The 23,101-nt window shown below is 39.0% G+C and overlaps 1 protein-coding gene across 5 annotated transcripts in view; it reads left to right on the top strand.

Moving 5' to 3' along the window:
* Window positions 1–6,305: 6,305 nt before the first annotated feature.
* pcsk5b (proprotein convertase subtilisin/kexin type 5b) overlaps window positions 6,306–23,101 on the top strand; it is a 40,716-nt gene continuing 23,920 nt past the window's right edge. For 2 of the 5 annotated variants that reach the window (XM_046872314.1, XM_046872315.1), the window contains exons 1-20: window positions 6,319–6,971; window positions 9,947–10,051; window positions 10,339–10,482; window positions 11,901–12,044; window positions 12,256–12,332; window positions 14,463–14,551; window positions 14,812–14,984; window positions 15,634–15,846; window positions 17,122–17,222; window positions 17,664–17,767; window positions 18,218–18,335; window positions 18,437–18,625; window positions 19,342–19,478; window positions 19,603–19,728; window positions 19,841–19,943; window positions 20,661–20,854; window positions 21,085–21,169; window positions 22,013–22,116; window positions 22,284–22,422; window positions 22,535–22,650. In XM_046872314.1, coding sequence (XP_046728270.1) covers window positions 6,795–6,971; window positions 9,947–10,051; window positions 10,339–10,482; window positions 11,901–12,044; window positions 12,256–12,332; window positions 14,463–14,551; window positions 14,812–14,984; window positions 15,634–15,846; window positions 17,122–17,222; window positions 17,664–17,767; window positions 18,218–18,335; window positions 18,437–18,625; window positions 19,342–19,478; window positions 19,603–19,728; window positions 19,841–19,943; window positions 20,661–20,854; window positions 21,085–21,169; window positions 22,013–22,116; window positions 22,284–22,422; window positions 22,535–22,650 — 2,638 coding nt within the window. In that variant the 5' untranslated portion in view covers window positions 6,319–6,794. Of the gene's footprint in view, window positions 6,972–9,946; window positions 10,052–10,338; window positions 10,483–11,900; window positions 12,045–12,255; window positions 12,333–14,462; window positions 14,552–14,811; window positions 14,985–15,633; window positions 15,847–17,121; window positions 17,223–17,663; window positions 17,768–18,217; window positions 18,336–18,436; window positions 18,626–19,341; window positions 19,479–19,602; window positions 19,729–19,840; window positions 19,944–20,660; window positions 20,855–21,084; window positions 21,170–22,012; window positions 22,117–22,283; window positions 22,423–22,534; window positions 22,651–23,101 lie in introns of all 5 variants that reach the window. The other 3 variants (XM_046872311.1, XM_046872312.1, XM_046872313.1) reach the window with 3 other exon arrangements.

Here is a 23,101-nt window from a genome sequence, read left to right as displayed (position 1 = left end):
GTTCTCTGCTTTGGTGCATTTTCTCACGTGAGTATGATTTATGTTTGCAGACACCCAGAGTAAAAATGTCTATGAGGTTTGCTATGCAAGTTGGATAGATGAGATTATTAATGATTTAAAAAGGTAATAAATACCCAAATTCCAGTGATATGGCTGATTTTAAGATTTTTTATTAAAGTATTTAAATGTTTATTATATTTAACATTTAAATCAATTAGAAAGGGCTCTGAAATTGTCCAAACACATTGGGACTACCAGCTCTGACTGCTGATTTTATTTAAGGTTTTAGTGCAGACAAATCCTCAAACATCCTAAAATCCCAGCTTCAAATACAAAAATGCACACCCTGTTCCTTTCCCGCTGCTATACAACCGGTTTCCTTTCCATTATTTTGTTTTAGTTGCTGCAACATGTTGATTTCTCCATCGATTTTGTGAGCAATGTTGAGACATGCACGCTTGAAATAAATTACTGCAATAAATTATAATTGATTGTTCAGAAGCCTTTAGTGCTTGGTGAAAATGGTACTGAAAATGAAATGGTCCAGGAGTACATATGATCATAATTGAATTCGATTCAGAATAAATATAAATCATTCTTTAAACTAGTATTTTTTTTATACGTTTTGTGTAACATTAAAAAATCCATACTTCTACCAAACGGAAAAGTAATTTATAACGTCACTAAATAATACTGACCTATTATCATTTCGTCGTAATTTTGATTTCCTTTGTGTTTTTATTTTACCACAATTTTGTGGGCCCAATTAGGTATCGTAGTGTTTGAACTGCAGTTCTGTTCATAACCACCAGAGGGAACTAAGATTAAAGTAAAAACGTGCGATGGTTGAGAAGAAATTGTAGATTAATGTGTCAGAATGGTGAACACTCCAAGCACACAGTTGATCTACATTTAGGTAAGTCGCATGCAAAGTGTTCTGGAAATGGCCTTTTACAACATATCAGGATATTGAGAACTGGTTAAGGTGTATGGTGTAGACAATGGATGTGGTAGCTTAGGAGTTTAGGCATTGGAAGGTCACAAGTTCAAATCCCAGCACCACCAAGCTGCTACTGCTGTGCTCCTGAGCAAGGCCCTAAACCCCTTTACTGCTCTGGATAAGGGCATCTGCCAAATGCTATGAAATGAAATGCAAATGTATATAAGAAAGCAGCTTAAATGGAAACCTGAGCATTTAAACTGGTTTAATATAATTTCTTAGAAACTGCTGTGTTTTAGGGAACTTTTGGACAAACACTTAAATAAATGGCACAGTGCATCTCACTGTCATTGCTCAGGTGAAACCAGAATTTGTTACACATTAAACATTCAGTTTCGTCTTGCAAATACCAACAGCTAAAACATCATCTCGCTTTTGAGACATTCTTGGGGTCTCTGGTTGAACCAACCAGGTCTTACATGCTTAATGCTGTATCAGTGACTTTCTTACTCTCCATGGTAAGGGACAAATATTTAGACAGAAAATGAGTAACACATGCAACCAGTGATATTTTTATTTTAACATATGGGCACGCTGTATTTTTTTAGTGGCCATAAAATTGTTTTTTTGCCGAGTGCTGATTTTTGAAAACACTGCATTCAAAATAAACGCCACCCCCACATTTACTATTTGTAGAGAAAACCGCACCGAGTCTCTTCTTGAAATGTTTTAAAAGGCTGAAGACACTTGTAAAGACGGCTTGAAGCCAGTTCCATGGAGAATTTCGAAAACCATTCCATCAACTTTTCCAAGCTTAAAATTGTGTAATTGTCATATTTTCTGGATTTTCTTGTCTTGGCTTTGGACAATCTTGCCCAAATTGACTTCAATTTTAACAGCTTTTCCATTTTTTGAAAACCAAATTAATGGTCAAAAACAACCTCAGTTCTCAAAGAACTGTTTCAAGGATGGTTTTTTTTTTAAGCCAAAAAGTGAATGTTATTTATAACACTAATTAAATCTCCCCTTTCCATTTGTACCTTGAAGTATTATTAATGTATTATTTAACAGGGTAAATATCCTGGCTGTATACAGGACTGGGACGATATAGTGATGTACTGGGATGTTATGTTTGCGTGATCTTTGTACTTACGGGCGCTGTTTAAACATGCAAGATGCACTTTCAGGCATCAGAGCAGCTACGCTGCAAATAAATTATTTAAACAAACGAATCTAATTCTTAGAAAACTAATACATCAGCAGTGGTATGGCGTCAGTTTTTGCCCACGTGTGGCTTTTATTATGTTAGTCAGGTCTCATTATGCCAGCATTATTTTTTTGTAATGTTTGCATTTGCATCACATGTTTAATCTGCAGTGTCATCTTTCAATCTCTCTCTCTCTAGATATATATATCCAATTTATTGTACAGCAGAGTCTAATGCCTAATATAGATATTTAGTGATGTCTAATGAAACATTTATTTTTCAAAGGTTTTTCAAATAAGATTTTCCCATTTTTCCCTCTTCTCATATATGGCATGGCAGGCCAACTCAAAGGTCATCAGGAGCAAACTTTGTCCTAGTTTGGGCATCTCTAGTCTATCAGGTTCATACCTATTCTATATAAAATCTATACCATTACTATTGACCATTATAGTTCAGTAACCAGAAAACACTTTTTTAAACCAAGAACACTTATTTAAATGCCATGTTATTTGTTTTATAGTTACACAATCAAGCCCTACCTATCAACTCTATTTCACTGCTCACTTTCTAGCAATTTTATGCTAATACTGTGATAAGATAAAACAAAAATGAAGGGTGTAAACAAACATTTTCCCCACAATACAATACCAATTGCAGACAAACAACACAGTGGCCAATCGCAAAACTATTTTGTGTGTTGCCGGCTTGTTTATTATATTCCACCTGCTGGAATCAGAGAGCCCTGTGGTACAGTGTGGGGCCACCGAGCCTCTATTGTGTCTGCACCAGCTTGTTTTCTTGAAGCCCATCCTACTTGCACATACAGGTCAATGAAAGCAGTCTGTGCTGCATGTTTAATAAAATTACACACTAATTGAGCTAAAAAAAAAAAGGGGCCTCTTTTTAAAGGATTTTCCCCAAGTATTTTTAGAGGCCAGATTCTCCCTTGCCAAGTAAAATCCAGGGGAGCTCAGGGCAGGATTTGTAGGTGGTCTAGACTGTGTATTTAAAAAATAATCTGCTGGTTTTGGTAAAAAAATAAAAAAAAAAACACACCACTTCATTGCTTCTTTTCATTCTTCTCAAAATCGCAGACGTCGCATGGAGCAGCAGTAGGAATGTGCGGTGGAATGCTTGTGGGGGTGAGTTGTCACTGTTAGCCGTCCTCGGATACTATAGACAAAAGGGAGACACTTGAGGGGAGTGGGGGGGGTTTGGCTCTCGAGGTAAAGGGCTGTCATGCAGGATTTGAACCCCCCCGATCCTCTCAACTCAAGTCGGCGCTCTGAATAGGACTGTTTGCTTCCTGCGTGAGCTGGATAGTTTATTGGATAGTTTATTTCCCTAGACAGTTTTCACGTGTCTATGCGTTTCGCCCATCCTTTATTACTCTAAATCATTATCACACTCTCACACTCCATGGCACCCCTTTAATGTCGTTTTACAAGGATGTGCGACAATTCATGCGACAATTCGGATTAACTGGCAGTAATCAGTGTGGATTTGCATCGGTGGGCTCTTAAAGGTTAACTAGGCAACTGCTACTAAAACAACCAATCAATCATAGTAAAAATATCAATTTTTGGATGATGCCCAAAATATATGCTTACAATAATACATATGTACAGTTTATACTAGTTATTTCCTATCAAACCACAGATATTAACATGGGAGGGTAATGGGGCCGACACTTTCTTCCTCTGAAACATGAGCAGCTTTGCCAGTGCATCTATTCATCCGACATCACTGAGCACACTAACAAATGGGAAATGAACCCTCTCACGGGTGCCTACAACTGACTAATGACAGCTGTGAGTAATACCATCCTGAACAGATTATGCTCATCCATGGATAGTCTGGTTTTGAATAAAAACCTCTTTTGTTGTACCCTTCTTTATAAAGACACACATATCTGGCCAGTAACTATATTAGCAAACTATATCTTATTTATTTTAATAAATGTTTCCATGCACAAGGATTGCTGGTGGGTTTGGATTTTCGAAGAATTTACATGGGGAGAACATAGGGAGAACTTGACCTGAAATTTTAACACTGGAGTTGTAACGTGGCAATGCTACCCATTGTAGCATTTTGCAGTTCAGTTGGTATTATTACTATTAATACTATTACGATTATTACTCTATGGTATTATCACATCAGTGTAAACAGTACTTGATCTGCAAGTATCCCATATCACTGTAACTCTATACCTACAAAGAGTACCTATAAGATAGGATTACCTGATAAAACATCTAGTGAGTGGAGATGTAAGGCAGGTTTACTTTACTGACATTTGGGCGTATCTAGCAAAGGGGGTCATTTGGAGCGACTGGTTCAACTGATTCAATGATCAAGGTCATGATGGATCCGGAGCCCATACTGGGAACACTGGGCATGTACGGGACACTAATTCAGTGGAGCTAATTAAGGACATCCATGAACCTCAATGTTCAGCTCAATGGAGTTTGACATGCCCGATTTCTATGTAACAGGGTGCTGAAATTATGACTGTATATAGCATCTATAAACTAATAGACATTTTTTTAAACTACAATTATAATGGTAAACACATTTTAAACCCGTTTAATACTTATTCGAAAACGTTCACACTCCCAACTCGTCACATATGGACGTGTTCTTTCAGGATCCCTTGGCGTCACTTTTTTTTTACGCACTGGGTAACCCTTTGGCGCCATTTTTACAGACTTCTATAGAACTGGGAACTGCAGACTGCCCCAAGGTCATATTTATCTAGCTCTCCAACAAAATTTTGATTTTAAAATGAACTCACTGTCTGATAAGTGGCGTCTGATAAGTGGCGTCTGTTAAACGGCGTTCAGCAACCCGTTTTTACTCACAACTAACCCTAATGCGTTCTCACTAGCCCTAACTCTAACCCTGCACGTTGGAAAATGACGCCAAAGGGGTACCCAGGATGTCAAAAAGTGACACCAAGTCCTAACCAGTGCTAGAACTGAGTAAAGTCTCATAGGGCTCATTATTTTTACTAAAATAATCTTCTTACTTGTCATGGGGGGTCCCTAATGCCTTATGGGGGTCCCGGATACCCCCAGCCCCACCTCAATTCGAGCACTAATCCTAACAAACGCGTCCATATGTGAGTTGGGAGTTTGAACGTGTAGCTTATCCATTTATCAATACGCTGTTGCAGGAACAACTTTTTACAATTATTGAATTAGCATAAACCTATCGTTTATGTATCGTAAAAACTCTAATAATATGGATTGCTAACCAGCATGTCTGATAGAAAAATCTGGTAAAAATCGTTTGTATCTTCGTCAATTTCTGCCTCATTAAACAGCATACATGCTGCGTACGATTCGAGTGTCCTCAATTGACTGCCTTTTTTGAGTCGTTCCAGCTAGCCTAATATGAGCAGAACCTCAACACAGATGTGAGCTCCCCAACTCGAACGCAATTCTCTCAAGGAAAAGCCCAAAGATGAAATAAAAATACAGGTAGTCTCCGACTTACGATGGAAATATGTTCCAATGACAATGTCGTAACTTTAAAATATTAACTCGAGACATGACCTAGCCTACCAGTGAATCTTAAAGAATGGTGATCAGTAATAATGTAACAAATTACAGTACATAAATGAGTAAAACAGCCATTTTCAACATCGTTATGTATAAACTTTACAGTGTATATGTGGCAGCGGGCACGTGGACGAGTGCAGGCGAGTACTAGCCTGGGGTTTCAGTGTCTGGCGACGCCGATAAAAAGGAGAAAGACAAGAGTTAAAACTGGGCTTTGAAACACCAAAAACAGTGGAAAAAAACACGCTGAAACACTGAACTCCGTTGACCGCTGGCGAGATTAAGGCGGAAGACTCGGACATCCTGGCAACGTCCCAACGTATCGTACAGCATAATTTACTGTCACGTCTGCCGCCCAAAACCGATTTAATTTGTTGTATTGCTAACGCTAATGTAAGATCGAAGAATTGTCGAACCATCGTAACTTTTTTTTTTATGATTATCTATTCACATATATATACAAAAATCTAGATATTTTTTACGGATGAGAATCAGATTGCATGCCAACTTAGATCAGACAAAGTGAAGTTTTTGAACACCCGCTCTCTTCACGCGTCTTTCTCTGGAAGCACGATACCGGGTGTGTGTCTAAGACCCAGCGGAGGCTACTTAAACCCCGCGGGTGCGTTTCCCTTAAGCTACTCCACCGTGTGTCGCTAGTTATTTGAGGGAGGCGCTATAAGCCCTACCTCCACTTTTTACCCAGAAAAAAAAAAAAAAAAAAAAAAACAGGGGGGCGCAGGGAGAAACTAACGGCACCGTCTTCCTGAAAGCATCCAAAAAAATTGACCGAAGCTGCGCAAAACACACTTGGCTCCCTCCGTCGGAGTGTCCGGAGCACCGCCGGGTTGAGCAAAACGGTCGATGCGCTGCGAGACTGAACATCACAAATACACACACACACACACGCGCGCACACGAACGGAGGATTCCGAGCTCCTCGACTATCCTCGAGTGTATGCGGAGGTCAGAAGCGCGCACTTCTATGAGAATCCGTGCCCTGCGGCAATACCCAAGTTGCGCTGTTGTCTTCCCCGTGAGCGGCAGTCGACCGGAGAGCGGACGCGTGTCGGGGGAGGAAATAAACCATGGTGGTGGACGGGGCTTTGCGGCGCCTGGGCTCGCTGTGCGTCCTCGCGCTGTGTCTCGGCTCGGCGTGTTCGCGAGCTCGGCTCTACACCAACCACTGGGCGGTTCGCATCGCCGGCGGCACTGAGGTGGCCGATCAGATAGCCAGCAGATACGGTTACTCGAACCTGGGCCAGGTAAGACTTCCCTTGCACATGTATCCTAATGCATTTTCCTTTGCAGCCCGTCATTTTTCTTTTTTCTTTTTCTCCCCGGTCTTTGGTCTTCTCTTTCCCCTCCATTCCGACTTGCCACTTGGAGTGAAGTTCCCACACGAACGATGAGAACGAAACGGGGTTTTCTTGAAAGCATGCTCCCACGTTTTGGTGCTCTTCAAAACTTTCTCCTAGTTTCACACTTTTCTGGACTATATCCATTTACATTCTCTTTGCAACTTTCATACATTTAGTTCTTCTTCTTCTTCTTCTTCTTCTTCTTCTTCTTCAGCAAGCCAGCCTGATGACCACCCCCTTTTCCAAAACCCAAACACCTCAAACACACCAAACGCTTCCTCTCCATTGATCTCTGGACCAACAGGTGTTCCCCAGGCATTTCCACTGACTTGAAGTGGTTAAAAAAATCCCCATGCAGACCTCAATCCCTGCAGTGCAGACTGAAGTAAACGATTTGACACCAGACAAAAAAAAAAAAAAAAGGTTTGAATGCCTGAAAAATAAAACAAAACTCCCCCCTCCTGATCTGAATGAATTTTGAAATCTACATGTCCAGTATATTACTGCCAAACTACAATGTTTTACTGTGATGCAATCTGGAAAAGGGGTTACTGAGGAACTGTAGCCAAATCTATGATTGTTATATTGATCTCAGTTCCATGTGTTTCTTTTTTTTTTCCCTCCAACTGAATACACAGATGATAAGAAGCAAGAAAGATGGTAGGATTTTTCTTGCATTGTGATTGAAGTCTCCATGACCATATGCTGGGGCAAAAGTTAATGAGTTAACCTGTCTTTATTATCTTTGGCTTCCGAATGTGTATTTGCTCAATCAGGCCAATGAGTTTCATGAGTTTTTGCAACTTCTTATATATGGAAACCTTTAATGCTGGGCTCATTTATTTTTGGCGAGTTGGACTATGGAGGGGAAAAAAAATCTCTCTCTCTCTCTCTCTCTCTCTCTCTCTCTCTCTCTCTTTGTCTCTGTGTAATATTTATATGTATATTATATATATGGGCAAAGTGCAAGGCTGTAAAGATTGAGACACTAAACTGGAAGGCATTAATTTTGTACACTAGACGTCGATTCGAATCCCACTTTTCTTTCACAGTCCAGGTTTGTCGGATTAGATTTGATTAAATCGAATTTCATATTAGTTGATCGTTCACCCTAAAGGCCAGAGAAGTAAAAACCAAGCAGATACAGTGGTTAAAATGCTATGTTTGTTTGTTAAAGATTTCCCAAAACCCTCTTTGTCACATTTTAAGGCATGCACAATGGTCCTCATAATTGTGTCTAATTTTACTCTGCTCGCAATCTCGTGTGTGTACAGGAATGAAATGTGAAGAATGAATGAGTGATTAAGACCTCTGTAGAAACTTGCTGTAAGGCTTCGAAGCGGCTGACGTACATATTTTGTGTTGGTAACGGAAAGCTTTAGTCAGGAAAATTCTTACACAAGTCATAGTAAACTTGAGAACATGTCAATGCCCGATCATTTAGAATAAGTGGCACATTATTACCCTATGTAATACCCTTTTTGCTTTCATGACTGGAAATAAGTTGCTCTGTCCCAGTTCGGTTAGTAGTCTTAGAGGGACGCAGTCTTAATAGTGTGGCATCAGTCTTCTCATGTCTCTTAAAAGAGATTTCCTATATTGTTCTATTCTATCAACAGAGCCCAACAGTGGGCTGTGCTGAGGCACACTCATTCCTGTCTCATACCCTACCCCCTCTACCAAGCTTCTGTATGATGTCCAGGGGCCCCATCTCTTGGTTTGTAGGAGGCCCCCAAATTTGTTGAATACGTGCATGTGTGTACTTGCATTTAGGCTTCTTATGAAGACCAAAAAGAAGCAGATGTCCTAACAATCACCAGACAGTGTCCTGACAGTCACACAGTGACTTTTTAATTTGGCACTAAAAACGAAATGTTTTGATGGGTTGGTTCGATTTGGGTATATGCATAGATTTATCTAGTAACAGAAATAATCAGTAACAGAATATCCTCACCTCAAAAAAGCCTAGTTAGAGCTTAGTTTATAAAGGAGACTTCCCTTATACAGATGGACAGATAATCTACTTCTTGGACCTTTGGGTGATCAGTAATATTGTGGGTTAGATGCAGAAAGCCTGGGTGCAACCACAGTGTCACATTAGATTTATTTATTAAGGTGAACTGTCAGACTGGCAGTGTTTCCGAGGTTGGGTTCCTTGTCCAGATCTGTAACTCGGATACATGATCATGATTGCTGCTCAGGGAAACAGTGGACACATATCTTATGTTCGACTTTGGCTAAACACCACGTTAGTCATAAACCTGGCAATCTGTTGATGGTGAAGGATGTGGAAATTTGAATAAATAATCACCGTTTGGCCTGGAGATTAATTGAGAACTCAAAACCCAGTTTAAGCAATTGGGCTAAAAACAAGGTTAGCTATAATTTTATCATGCTAGCAGCACTTGGTTACAGGTCTAATGGTCAAAAAGACAACAAGGCATGGAAAGAGGGGGAAATGGCAGTACAGTAATCCAGGAGATATGAGGAAATGACGGGAGACCCAACTATGGCTTACTTTGGTTAGGGTGCTATGTGCTAACAGCTAACATGCTTCCTGTGGACCTTTTTATTAAGAGTTTATTAATTGGTTAATCATTTGGCTCAGGCTTTTAGCATTATAACTGAGAATTTCAGACTGTGCAAGGATCTCCATGACCGGTGCTCAGAAGACATGCTCTAGAGTAACACTGTCAGAAGGTGCTTACCTTCTAAATGAGTAATGTCTGTCAATGATATTGACACTCTCTCTCTTTTGTTAATCTATTCAAAACCATCCAAGTTTTCTGCAATTGAGTATTTAATGGAACTGAAATAGCTACATTTGTGTTTTTTTCAAGGATCTTAATGGCCGGATTTTGCTTTTGCTCTTCCTATAGATCGGCGACCTGAAGGACTACTACCATTTCTTCCACAGCCGGACGATAAAAAGGTCGACGCTCTCCAGCCGTGGCACACACAGCTTTATCTCTATGGAACCAAAGGTCAGGCGGTCTCCATGGCAACAACACACCTGGGTGTACTGTGATCTATAAGAATTTTTTGTTGAATACGTATACGGACATAAAATTATATTTATGTATATATCAGATATTACTTTGAATGCTTAGTTTGCCACCAGTGTGGCTCTGTCTCTAACAAAAGTACCGTACTCTAGAATTTAATTAATTTATTACTTTAATTAATTAAATATTTAAATTAGTAATAAATCTTTTTACAATTATTTTAATTATTCAAGTTTCTTATTAATAATAAATGTACCCTGTTCTAGGTGGAATGGATTCAGCAGCAAGTGATCAAAAGGAGGGTCAAGCGAGATTATAAACCCTTGTACCCAGGATCGGCCAAGACCAGCGCAGCCCAGTCTGACTCCATCTACTTCAACGATGCTAAATGGAGTAGCATGTGGTACATAGTGAGTATAACAAACCACGGGCCAAATTCATTTCATAGTGTAATCATGCAACTCCTTCAGCAGGAGGTATTTCGCCACAGTACTTGGCAGACGTTTGTCAAAGGTTTTCAGTCAGAGCTTTGTGTATTTTTATTTAAAGGAGCTGTGAAAAATTGCCAGATATATATATTTTTATAATAATCTTAAAATAAAAACACTGAAGACACTAAAATACGATGCACCATATGATCATGGGGCTGAATCAAATCTATTACAAAACAAATATTTCCCGAATAAATCCTCGTCCATTCTCTGGTCCACAATGTTTACATTTGTAATTGGGTTTCTTTAAGGTTTCTAATATTTAGGTGGATTCCCACTTGTGGTTATAAAGCTCTGGGACAGGATCTGAGATGGCCTATATAGTGTCTTGACTGACAGGAAGCCTAACGTAAAAGAATATTCTGTACCAGTATGGGGTTTCTCAGAAGACTTTAGTCCAGGCCACGGTTTGTGTCCAATAATGTTTATTAAGATGACTAATAACTAATACTCGGGTTACCCAATTTCACAAGAGAAGAAACCTCGACCTTGGTATTTAGCAATCATGTTTTAACATTCCACAGAACATTGATTGACAGCAGGAACACATGACTATTTCTACAACATTTTCACAAAAAAGGAAATATTCTATCACTAATCTGTAATATATAAACCTCTGCCCTATTGCTCTTTGATCGCTGAAAAGTTGTGAATGTATTTGGGCACTTTGCCCTAATTGCTCTCAAGCCCTAAACCTTCACGTTATTCATGTTTCAGATTCATTTGTTATCAGCATATTTGTTTTTGACTAAACATAATCACTGCTATGACTAATTCAGATGTTTTGGTGGGGTCAATAATTTGTTGACTATGACCTGAATCGATCTTGATCGAGTAATTATTGGTAGCGAATATTATACTGAACAACAACCCAGTAGATTTCACTCTTCTATTTTCTGTCAATGGTTAATGCAAATCAGATAACGTAAATACTTTGACCTGGACACTACCATCTAATAGGTTTCTTGGGAGTTGTACTTTGAGAGCAAATAAGACTTGGGAATTATGGTCTGTTCCAGGCCGAAAATAATGTGTTTATTTGCATCGGTTGCCTCGTGTAATGAAGTTGGTTACATTTATTTGTCATTTGTAATCACTTCCAGAAATTAAACAACGAGCAAAATTATGTGCTGCTGGTCATTTTTCTCAACATATACTGTTTTTTTTGTTGTTGTTGTTGTTTTTTCCTGTCTTTAAAGTACACTCAAGCTGTTCCTAAAAGAAAAATAAAAAGATAGTAAACTCGTTTGCTTTTCTGTATGAATTCTGTACCTTGATATAACTGGTTTCTTTTTGTCCAACCACCTACTGAATTTCTTTATTTTGTGTGCTGGCAGCACTGTAATGACAACATACACAACTGCCAGTCGGACATGAACATTGTCGGTGCCTGGAAGAGGGGCTATACAGGAAAAGATGTAGTGGTCACTATTTTGGATGATGGCATAGAGCGAAACCACCCAGACCTCATCCAGAACTATGTGAGTGGTTGGGCAGCAAAACGCGTTGGGTAAATCCTCTCGTGCTAATAAAGTACACAATACTATAGCGATATTTAGCAAAAATGTATCATGTAGGCTCATATACTGAGAAAGCCTGCTTCAGTTTTCCATAGCTAGCTAACAATAAATATTTGTCTCATTTTAAACTACAGTAAGCCCTAGTCTGTTTCTCTTTGGTCTCCATGTACAGGATAACCAGGCCAGTTATGATGTAAATGGAAATGACTTGGACCCCATGCCCAGATATGATGCCACCAATGAAAACAAGTAAGAATGCAATTCATGGGGTGAACAGTAATGCACTTTATTTATAATAATATATTTATTTATTTATTTTTGTGTGTATGAATGTGGATATTTGCTTTGTGTGTATGTGTGTGTGTGTTAATGAAATTGATGCTCCTCCTTCAAGTGTGTGTTTGTGTGTTAGTCTGTGGCTTTCACTCTGCCAGCATGTGTGAGCCAGTGCCAGATGGCATCGCAGCATTTTTTGAAGGTTGGGCCAAAAAGCTTGGCCTAGTATTATTTGTTAGCATCAGCACTGTTCTGTTGGAGTTTCAAATACACCGTTCTTAAACTACCCATGAAACTACCTTCCTGCACCTGTTTTGAGTCCTTTTTTAAAATTTTATTTATTTATTTTTTGCCTAAACTTTTACAGTCAATTTTTTTCCCTCACTTCGTTTAAAGGCAGAATGTTGCTTCCTAGACCAGAGCTCTTTTTTCTTAAAAAAATAAAAGATTTATTTTACTCAACCAGTGTTTATGCACACCTAAACAGATCCGCTTTTCTTGATTTCTTAAATCATTAAAAGCTGCAGTACTATAATTTGTAAGTAATTCCTTTGCCTAGAGAGACTTTAGAAGAGAATATGAACCTATTCCTCTTGATCTGAGGAAGTGTGCGGTTTGGAGGGAAGCTTTTCATGGCGTGTATAGACATGTTCTATAGAATATTGTCTGCTTGGGAGTGTGCTTTTTGTGGCAGATGTTTGCTGTGTTTAATTGAATGTAATAAGACGCTAACAGAATGAAGTGCGTTTGTGACGCGCTTTGTTTCTATCTTTTCTAAACCGACTCATTTTTAGTAAATTCCTGGAAATTAGGATGTTGATCATGTTGCCTGATTACTTCCTATGGATTTGCACTTTTCTGGTAATATCTGGTAATAATGTCACTTCAATTTAAAAGATCTTAGTTTATAATCCAGGCTTTCAGATATGGGATTATCCCATTTCATGGGATTCCTCCACAAGGGTTTCTGATGTGTATTTTATCGGATGTTGTAATTTAACTAATGAAATCGATGCGTAGGCAAGATTGTGATGGACACCAAAAGTTTTAATAAAAAAATGTATGTACATATTTATTATAGGTCAATTTATATGTGAAGGCAAGGAGCAGTTGTGTGTAGAAGTAATTTAATATTATACATTAGCACTGCTGGAATGTGAGGAAGTAAATGTGGTGAAATAAACTTTTACATTGTAGTTACATTTTACATTCTGTATGTGCTAAAAAGCTCTACTCATGTAGTTGTAATAACTACTGAGAAATTCGTTTATGGTCTCCGGAAGGTAGTGTCCAGGATGTTCTGCGTAGGCTGAGCAGGATAAGATGAAGTGTGTATGTGTGTTTCTATGTTTCTGCTTTCCTCATTGACTTGTATTCTTCTGGCAGATGTAAGTGTGCAGAGTCCACCAAAGCACATAAGAGGAAAAGACTTTGGATTCCGTCCCTTGTTTTTAGTTATGGCTCGATATTGTTTAGCCAAAAAGCTAAATCTAGAGGAATGCTCATAAGAACTCAGTCTAATAAGCTTTTTTGACACCATGAACTGATGGTTACTGTAGTAAATGGTGTTTTTTTTTTTTTTTTTTATTGTTAATTTTTTAAACAATTTTTAATAATCATCTTTTTAGTGGCTCAGATTTGAGACGCTGGTTACCATGGCAGCGTGAGTTTTTCTGAGCAGCTGTTCTCTGCTGGAGGTTCCACAACGGAATGCACTTTCTTTTTGACCTTGACTTCATAAGATATTTTTTGTGTGTTTTTTTTTTTTTTTTTTTTTTTTTTTTTCCTGGGGAGTTTTCATGTTCGTATTTTTCACGGGTTTGGTTTGAAACACCCTTGCCGCTAAGAATGTCCACCATGTGTCATCAGCATACAGATTCTGGGATACTCTAAAATGTTTTCTCTCAATAGCTCAAATATTTAGCCACCGTGTTTGTGCCGACTTGGCTCGAAACGAGCATGTTTAGTTTCCGCACAGCTGTTGCCTCACTAATCCTGTAGCTTCCCTCTCATTCCCTGTCAGATGTAGTGGTTAGGGGCTCGCGTATGATCTCTGACCTCTGGCTTCGTGTATACCATGATTTACCCTTGTGTCCTCTTCAGGCATGGCACGCGGTGCGCCGGGGAAGTGGCAGCATCTGCCAACAACTCTCACTGCACTGTGGGCATTGCCTACAATGCCAAGATTGGGGGTGAGTGCTGTACATTTGTGTGATCTATTATTATTTATTTGTTTGTCACTGATGGACTTTTTTTTTTTTTTTTCTTCCTTCGCTCGCTATTTCTTACGATTATTTTCCTGTCTACAGTTCTTACTTCTACCTCTTTCTCTCCCTGATTCTAATTTACATGCATTTACCTCTCCTTCATTATGTGCTTAGCTGCTGTCCCACCAAATCTGCCCACACACACATCAAGGCAAAACCTTAAAGTGTATGTTTGCGACGTGCAGGTGTGCGCATGCTGGACGGAGATGTGACTGACATGGTGGAGGCGCGGTCGCTGAGTTTGCACCCGCAGCACATCGATATATACAGTGCTAGCTGGGGGCCGGATGACGATGGTAAAACCGTTGATGGTCCTGCAGCGCTTGCCAGACAGGCCTTTGAAAACGGCATACGACAGGTAAAAAAAAAAGAAAAGGCTATTTTATAATTAGTTGAATCCACCTGGATAAAAGGGCGCACCTGTGAACACATCAAGTCACATATATTCCACTCTGATGAGACGTGTATACTATATATAAGTATACTAAGTAATTTTCCGTGGAGATTTCGACGTAGCAAAGTGAAGGGGTTGTCTTTTGTTAGAAACAAACTGGGTGAAGTTTGGGATCTTTAGTCAAATGTTAAGCCGGAGGATAAAATTAGACCCAGCTGATGGACCTGATCCAGCTTGTGTGCCAAAGTTTAAGTTTTAAAGTCGTGTACTTTATGTCGTCTTTATGAGTCATAATCTGGTGTGCCAGTAATTATTCTGGGTTCTATGACAGAGGTTTGTTTAATGTGGTTCAGATGTGCTTCAAGTATGCATTTTATGTGTTACCTTATACTGGCAACTCAATTTTCAGTCTTTCTAGACAGAGTATGTGCCCAGAAGCAGCACTAGCAGCCCTTATTGAGTCATAAAAGTTCTAGAAAGAAACAAAGAGAATTCAATATAATGCGAGATTATCATTAAATGAAACCTCACAGCGATTGCAACCCTTGGTTCAGCATGTCACAGTTTGTATTACGATAACAAAAGGCAAATGATGATTTTCCTCCATTATTAGGGCAGGAAGGGGCGCGGATCTATTTTTGTGTGGGCATCAGGCAATGGTGGGCGGAGTCGAGACCACTGCTCGTGCGACGGCTACACTAACAGCATCTACACCATCTCAATCAGCAGCACGGCCGAAAGCGGCCACAAGCCCTGGTACTTGGAAGAATGTGCCTCCACTCTCACCACCACATACAGCAGTGGTGAAAGCTTTGACCGCAAGATTGTAAGTTCCAAATAGTCAGATTCACTTGCATACTTGCAAAATGTTAAATAAGTTTGGGGTTTGTTGGAATAAAGTAAAGCAGCTACATATTGTTTTTTAAAAAGAAAGTACCACATTTTTAAATGGCTGCCTATCAGTTTCATATGCCTTCTACATACAGTATACCAACTGTGATATTTGAAAAAAGAAAAAAAAAAACCAAAGTAAATTTTTGCAAACTTGCATGAAAATTTACTTAAGTAAAAGTTGTTACTAAACAAATCTGGCTCTTTAAAATATTGCCATGAACAAGTGGCCATGTAATGCATTTCAAAAGTGTTAAAACCACTTTTTACCACATTTTCACATATATTTACACTATGTGCACACTATGCGACACAAACAAATTATATATATATATATATATATATATATATATATATATATATATATATATATATATATATATATATATATATATATATATATATATATATATATATATATATATATATATATATATATATATATATACACACACACACACACACACACACACACACACACACACACACGTTTGTGTATAAAAAGAGAGAGAGAGAGACTGTGATCTATAGATATGAGGCTAACAAACAAATGTGACTGTGTTAAGGCTCGTGTCTGGGATACAGAGAAATATGAAATTCCCAGACTTAAAAAATCGCAGTACATCAGTGCTCTTCATACAACTTGAGAGCTTGAGGGTTTCTGCAGACCTGAATGAGAGAACTACAGATGCTTAAAGCATGATGGCCAAAAAGGAATTATTATATATTATATAGTTAAATTATTATAAGAAATTGTAAGATTTTTTTAAACGAACTAACACTTTCTAATCTAACAGTGCAAATATAAACCCTTTCAACGGAAGTAATACCAAATTCCAACACTTGGCACCAGGCACAGTAAGAGTTTTTCCATACGTCAGAGATTCCTTTAGTTGCAGACACCCGTTTTGTGGGTTTAGAACATGATTGTATGTTGTCTTTGTGTGTGGTGTTTAATTTGCTGGTCACTGGGTCATTATGAGAGTGTCTAGCTGTGAACGACTACACTTATTACGCTCGTGTGCGCGCGCACACCAAAAAAACAAAACAAAACAAAACGTTTCTCCACTGAGACTGTCTTGGAGAGGTTTACTAAATTCCACACTAAGGTATAAAATCCTGTAATCTCTTTCAAAGAAAGTCTTTGTACGAATATATTTTAGAGTGCCACTTGCCAAAAACACTAACTCTGTGCTCGCTGGGTCTTTAGATCACTACAGATCTAAGGCAGCGCTGTACAGACAGTCACACTGGAACATCTGCATCAGCTCCAATGGCTGCTGGGATCATTGCTCTTGCCTTGGAGGCCAAGTAAGACTTTGTTCAAATCAATTACAATCCATTACACTAAATCACACCTCACATATACTGTAGTGGGGCTATTTGTAATGTTTCCATTTTGACAGATTAAGAAATTTAGCATGTGGATTGCCAGCAAGCATATTACATGCTACTTGGCAGCCATATAAAGAATCATTCTCGGTGAAATATGTTATATAATGCATTTATTTATACTTGTGTAATGCACGCCCTGCTTGGCGTTCAATGACTCATTTTAACATAATTTGATCCCACCATGCATGGAGCATTAGGGTCTAAGAAAAAAATAAGTTGAAAGAAAAGTCTCATATTTAAAACTGCATGATATGGAAAAAAAATTACATTATGATGACTATGAAATGGGACAAATTATAGTTACAAATTATTTTTGAAACTAATAAACATATAAATTTTTTTTTATTTGTCCTACAGCCCTCTCCTGACATGGAGGGATGTACAGCACATTATTGTAAAAACGTCACGTGCCGGCCATCTCAGTGCTCCTGACTGGAAAACCAATGCAGCAGGATACAATGGTACTGGCTTTTAAATTCTTCATAAAACCTTTCAATTTTATAAAAATGGAGTTAGCTGCTTTGTGCAATAAAACCAAAGGCCAAATTACTGATTTAATTCAATGCTTCTAAAGAAAGATTAGGAAGAACTTTGTCAGAATGACAATCAGTTGAGTTTTTCTACTCAAAGGTGACCGTTGTGGTCTATAATGACAATCAGTGAAAAAGCTTTCATGCTGCAGTTAAAGATACTTTTTTACTGTTGCCAACAGCTTCAATTTCATCTTAATATGACCGTAACTGCATATATATTGTGTGCAAAGTCTAATTACAACAATCAAATCCAACCCCACTGTAGCAATACATCATTTTACTTCATTACTAGACAGTAAGACTGTCGGATAAAAACACTCATGTCAGTTTATGTACTCATCCTTGTTTGAAAACCTTATGTGTTGCATATAACTACAGTAAGTCACCTATATGGCTTTGGGCTCATGGATGCGGAGGCCATGGTCAAAGAAGCTGAGCGATGGAAACAAGTCCCCCCACAGCATATATGTGTGGAAAATGCAGATAGGCAAATAAGGTAGTTTCATTTTTTCTTTCATGTACTATTCATGTCTGAATGACCAGGTTTATGTTGCCATGGTAAAGCAAAAATTCTATTTGTATTATTTCCTCCAAAAGGACAATTCGCCCGGAACATGTTGTTCGGTCTGTTTACAAGGCAACAGGCTGTACGGATAATGCAAATCATCATGTCATCTATTTGGAACATGTAGTTGTACGTATCACCATAACCCACCCACGGCGAGGAGACCTATCAATTAATTTGACTTCACCATCAGGGACAAAGTCGCAGCTCCTTGCCAACAGGTAAAATGGCTTGGAATGGCCATAAATGCTTTTCAATATTTAAAAGTCATCACTGGGTCATCTACAAGGTGATATCAAAAGGTTTTGGGACTAGCACTGTTTACAAGAAAGTACTTTATTTATCTACGTTTATACACTATTGCCTTCATAATAGTCCCCTTGCACATCAATGCAGCGCTCTCAGTGTCCCTGCCACCTCTGTAATGTGTTCTGAAAGTCTTCTTTTTGAAGCGTATCAAGCAACTTTTGCGCTGGAGCTTCTCAGTGCTGTCAAAACGCCGACCCTTGGGCTTCCAGTGATGGTTTTCCACTCTTGAAGCACGCATAGGACTCGAAACACATTGAGCGTTTCATTGCAGCATCGCCATAAAGTTTCTGCATCACGTCAAACGATCTTTGTTCTGACTTGCTGTCCATGATGAAATCGCACACGTGGTAACACACATGGTCAAAATAGCACCAATTGCACAGCTCCCAATGTACACAGGATGATGTCTTTGGCACACTGACAAATTCAGCTCGGTGCTCCCTGTGACTGTACGTACAGCCTTGTGCTGCAATCTGTTGGCATTATACAAAACTAGTCTCTAAACCTTTTGATACCACCTCGTATAAAGGGCATGTGCAGTTTGGCCTCCTAGATACCGAAACACATTTCCGGCAACTTAAAAGGGAAAGAATAGCCTGAGCTGGATGCTCACTGTTGAGTTTTGCAGACTGTTTGACCATTCAATGGAGGGCTTTAAGAACTGGGAGTTCATGACAACTCACTGTTGGGGAGAGAAAGCTGCTGGAGATTGGATCCTCGAGATCTATGACTCCCCCTCACAAGTACGGAGTCAGAAGGCTCCAGGTATTTACTCTCAAGCCTTTTCTTTGGTTTTAATGGAATGTTTTTTCATTTTTTTATTGTCATCTATAAAGACTGGAAGTTGGCATTACATTACCCACAGATTTTTTTTGTATCCACCCAATAGGCAAACTCAAGGAATGGTCATTGGTGCTTTATGGTACATCAGTGCACCCGTATTCCTCCCGCAGCGACAAGCCTCGATCTGTGGTGGAGTCTCCAGTTGAGGATGAGTATAGTGAAGAGTATGTAGGTAAGTCATCCTTGTTCATAACTAGCACTGTAAAGTTTGCCAGACTTTTTGAGTAATGCATTCTGCCCAGAGTCCCATTCTTTGATTATAGAAATCTGTAATCTCTTATAAGGCCCCTGTGACCCGGAGTGCAGTGAAAATGGCTGCGAAGGACCCGGGCCCCATCAGTGCATCAACTGCCTGCACTACTTTCTCAAGTTTAAAAACAACACCAGGTACACCACGTGTATGTGTGCATGGTCATTGATACTAGAATGTATTCTCTTGAAGGAAGAAGTCAGAGTTCACATTTATTAACATTCTCAAATAAATGATCTGCAGTCTCTAAAATCTGTGGTGTGGAAGCTCATACTAAAGCAGTTTTACTGAATAGCATGGTAAAAACAACTCACTTGATCATCTAGACAACTCACTTAATCAACATCTTAATCAACATCACCTAATAGTTGTACCTAAAAGTCTGCTATTTGGGAATTGCTGAAGAAGGCAGATTTTAAATGGATCACAGAGAGATAAAGCTAAATGGAACATAAAATTAGGCATATGTGTAAGGAAATAAAATTAATAGGAGTTAAAATGTTTGACTTTGGACCATAAATCCACAAGTGGGAAGCCATAGGCAAGAACAAGAAACCAATTCAGCATGGATAATGGTACATCCTGACAATTAACTGTGAATAAGAATGTTTTTAATAACATCTTAAACTCATGTAGGTATGTTGGTGGCTGATTCTGTTTGCTTCTGAAAAGATTTTAAGTGGCCACACACACACACTTACTTATGTGCACACGCACAGTTATACTTGAGGCAAAAATCTGCAGTCAATGAGTTTCTCAGCCTCGGACCTTTGCCTTATGGAAAGCTTTTCCTCCAGGCTGTTGTCTCTCTAAGATGGCTATCCCTTACGCTTTCCATTCCTTTCTCTTCTCAGGATGTGTGTGCCTGAGTGTCCTCCTGGATTTTTCCGCGATGATAAGAGACGCTGTAAGAAGTGCTCCCCTTTATGCGAATCCTGCATTGGTAGTCGTAGCGATCAGTGTACCTCCTGTCGGCAAGGTTTTTACCTCAGAGAAGGAGCCAATACATGCATCTATCCATGCCCTGAGGGCCACTATCTGGACCTTGGTAAGTTAGCATTTCCTTTCCACTTTTTTGCTTAATATTATAAAAATCTAACCAGCGGATGTTAGTCAGTAGAATATCATGCATGACTGTCAAAATAGTGTATACTCTTTTCCTTCCTCTCCAAACCCCTGACTCTTAAACGCAGTTCTAGAACATGCCAACATCTGATGAGTTTTAACTGTGAGATAATTACATTCCGTTTGAGGGTTGACTTCTTGGTTTTCTTACAGATGCCAGCATGTGCCGTAAATGCAGCGAAAACTGCAAAAAATGTACTTCAGCAAATATTTGCACGGAATGTAAACCGGGGCTCAGGTAATTCCTCTTTATTCAGCTTAATGAATTTTACATTAGTTTCTGTGGTACCGTAGTCCAACGTTTCAGTTTAAACTGGGGTTACAGTTTGTCCTGAAATGTACCTTGAATCCCAGCCCCACTGGCTTGCATCATGGCCTGATATCATTAGTATATTGTGTAAATCTTACTGTTAGTACAGTTAAAGTCACAAAGCCCCACAGGAAACTCGGCAGAAAGGAACATGCTGACCCGATTTTGAGAAGCTGGTGGAGACTCCTCTAAAATGCGCAATCCAGCATTTTGCATTCAGATGTTGAAACACGTTATCTAGAGAGTATTTCAGATTTCCCATATGTGCCCAGCAATAGCAGTCGGAAAAGAGAGTGGGGAGAGGTGGAAAAAGCAAGGAAAAGAGAAACAGGTTATGGCACACACAGCCTCCCTAATGTACAGCAGCTGTGCTCTGTGAACAATTTTGAAATATCTTTCGGGAGTGATTCCTCCAAATCTGCCGTAAAGGTTTTTCACCCACACATTTGGACCTTATGCTTTGCTTTGTTTAACTTTTCTGTCTTGTTTAGACTACTGCATGTCTAAAAGATGGGCGACTAGACTGAAACTTAGTATATACTGAATTTTCCTGCAGCACTCCCATGTCAATTTTTAATACCCGGCTTACGCACATGGTAATAGAGGAACACACAACTAAATTGACTTAATGTCCATCATATAGACTCAATATATAGACTGCGGTTCGTTACATAAATTCTGCTTGAAAGCTGGAGTTTTTATAAATATCAACGTCTAACTTTTGTTTCCGCTTCCTTAACATCTGATTCCATTATAATTTCTCTTTGCTAGTTTACAAGGGAACAGGTGTCAGCTGACCTGTGAAGCTGGCACATATTACAATGGGCACAAACGGATGTGTGAACATTGCCATCCTGCTTGTGCTACTTGTGCAGGTACTTGGACCGATTTTTCCCTGCAATTCAAGTTTATGCCATTTTAATACACTGCTTTTTAAATGCATGCATTTAGACTTCTGGGTGTTTTTATTTTACCTTTTTTTTAAATAGCTTATGGAGATGTTCTACAATTTCTGATTGATGAAATGATATCTTGTATTCAGGAACCGGCGTGGAGGCATGCACAAAATGTGCAGAGGGATACTATCTTGAGGAGTGGCGCTGCGTTCCAAGTTGCAGTGCAGGATACTACATGGCAGAGAAAAATGCAGAAAACGGAGAGGCCCAGAAGTCTTGTCGCAAGTCAGTAGTGCACAACGCTTAACAAAGCACAAAGTAAAGATTCAGTTAGTAATTAAAGATGCGTCCATTCACCAAATCGAGGTCTGATTTCTTTGTTCTGTTCCTCTGCCAGATGCGATCATACTTGTTACACATGCACAGGTCCAGGAGAAAAAAACTGCAGTGCTTGTGTGAACGGATATAACCTAGAAAACGGTGTGTGTCTTGTCAGCACTATCTGCAAAGATGGTGAGTACTAGCTTATATACTCGTATTGGACAGCTCTGAGAGCGCTTCAGATGGAGCTTTTAAATGTGTTACCACTTTTCATTGGGTTTTGCTGCTATCTGTTAGTAATTACAGTCATGCATCCTAAACTGAAAGTTTATGTCTATGAACAATCTTTAAAGTTTGCTCTACTGATTTCCTTAATTTAAAAAAAGCATAATATTTAATTGCACTTATGCTGTATAATTTGTGTCCTTTGATCACCTTTACCTTTCTTCAACCGGGGACCGTATATTTTATTTATTTATTTTCTCTTGGTTTCTAAAGTTATAATTGAAGAGGGAAAGTTTTTCCAGTGAACCATAGCAGAGTTGAATATTACCCAAATGTATATAATAATGCTAAAATGCACAATAAAAGAAACAGCAATTCGCAAACATGGAGCACTGTAAAAATTCTGCCCCGATATATT

The sequence above is a fragment of the Silurus meridionalis genome, chromosome 17 (genome assembly GCF_014805685.1).
Source record: "Silurus meridionalis isolate SWU-2019-XX chromosome 17, ASM1480568v1, whole genome shotgun sequence".
NCBI lineage: Eukaryota > Metazoa > Chordata > Actinopteri > Siluriformes > Siluridae > Silurus > Silurus meridionalis.
The sequence above is the reverse complement of the archived record's forward strand: the minus strand, read 5'-3'. Positions and strand labels throughout refer to the sequence as shown.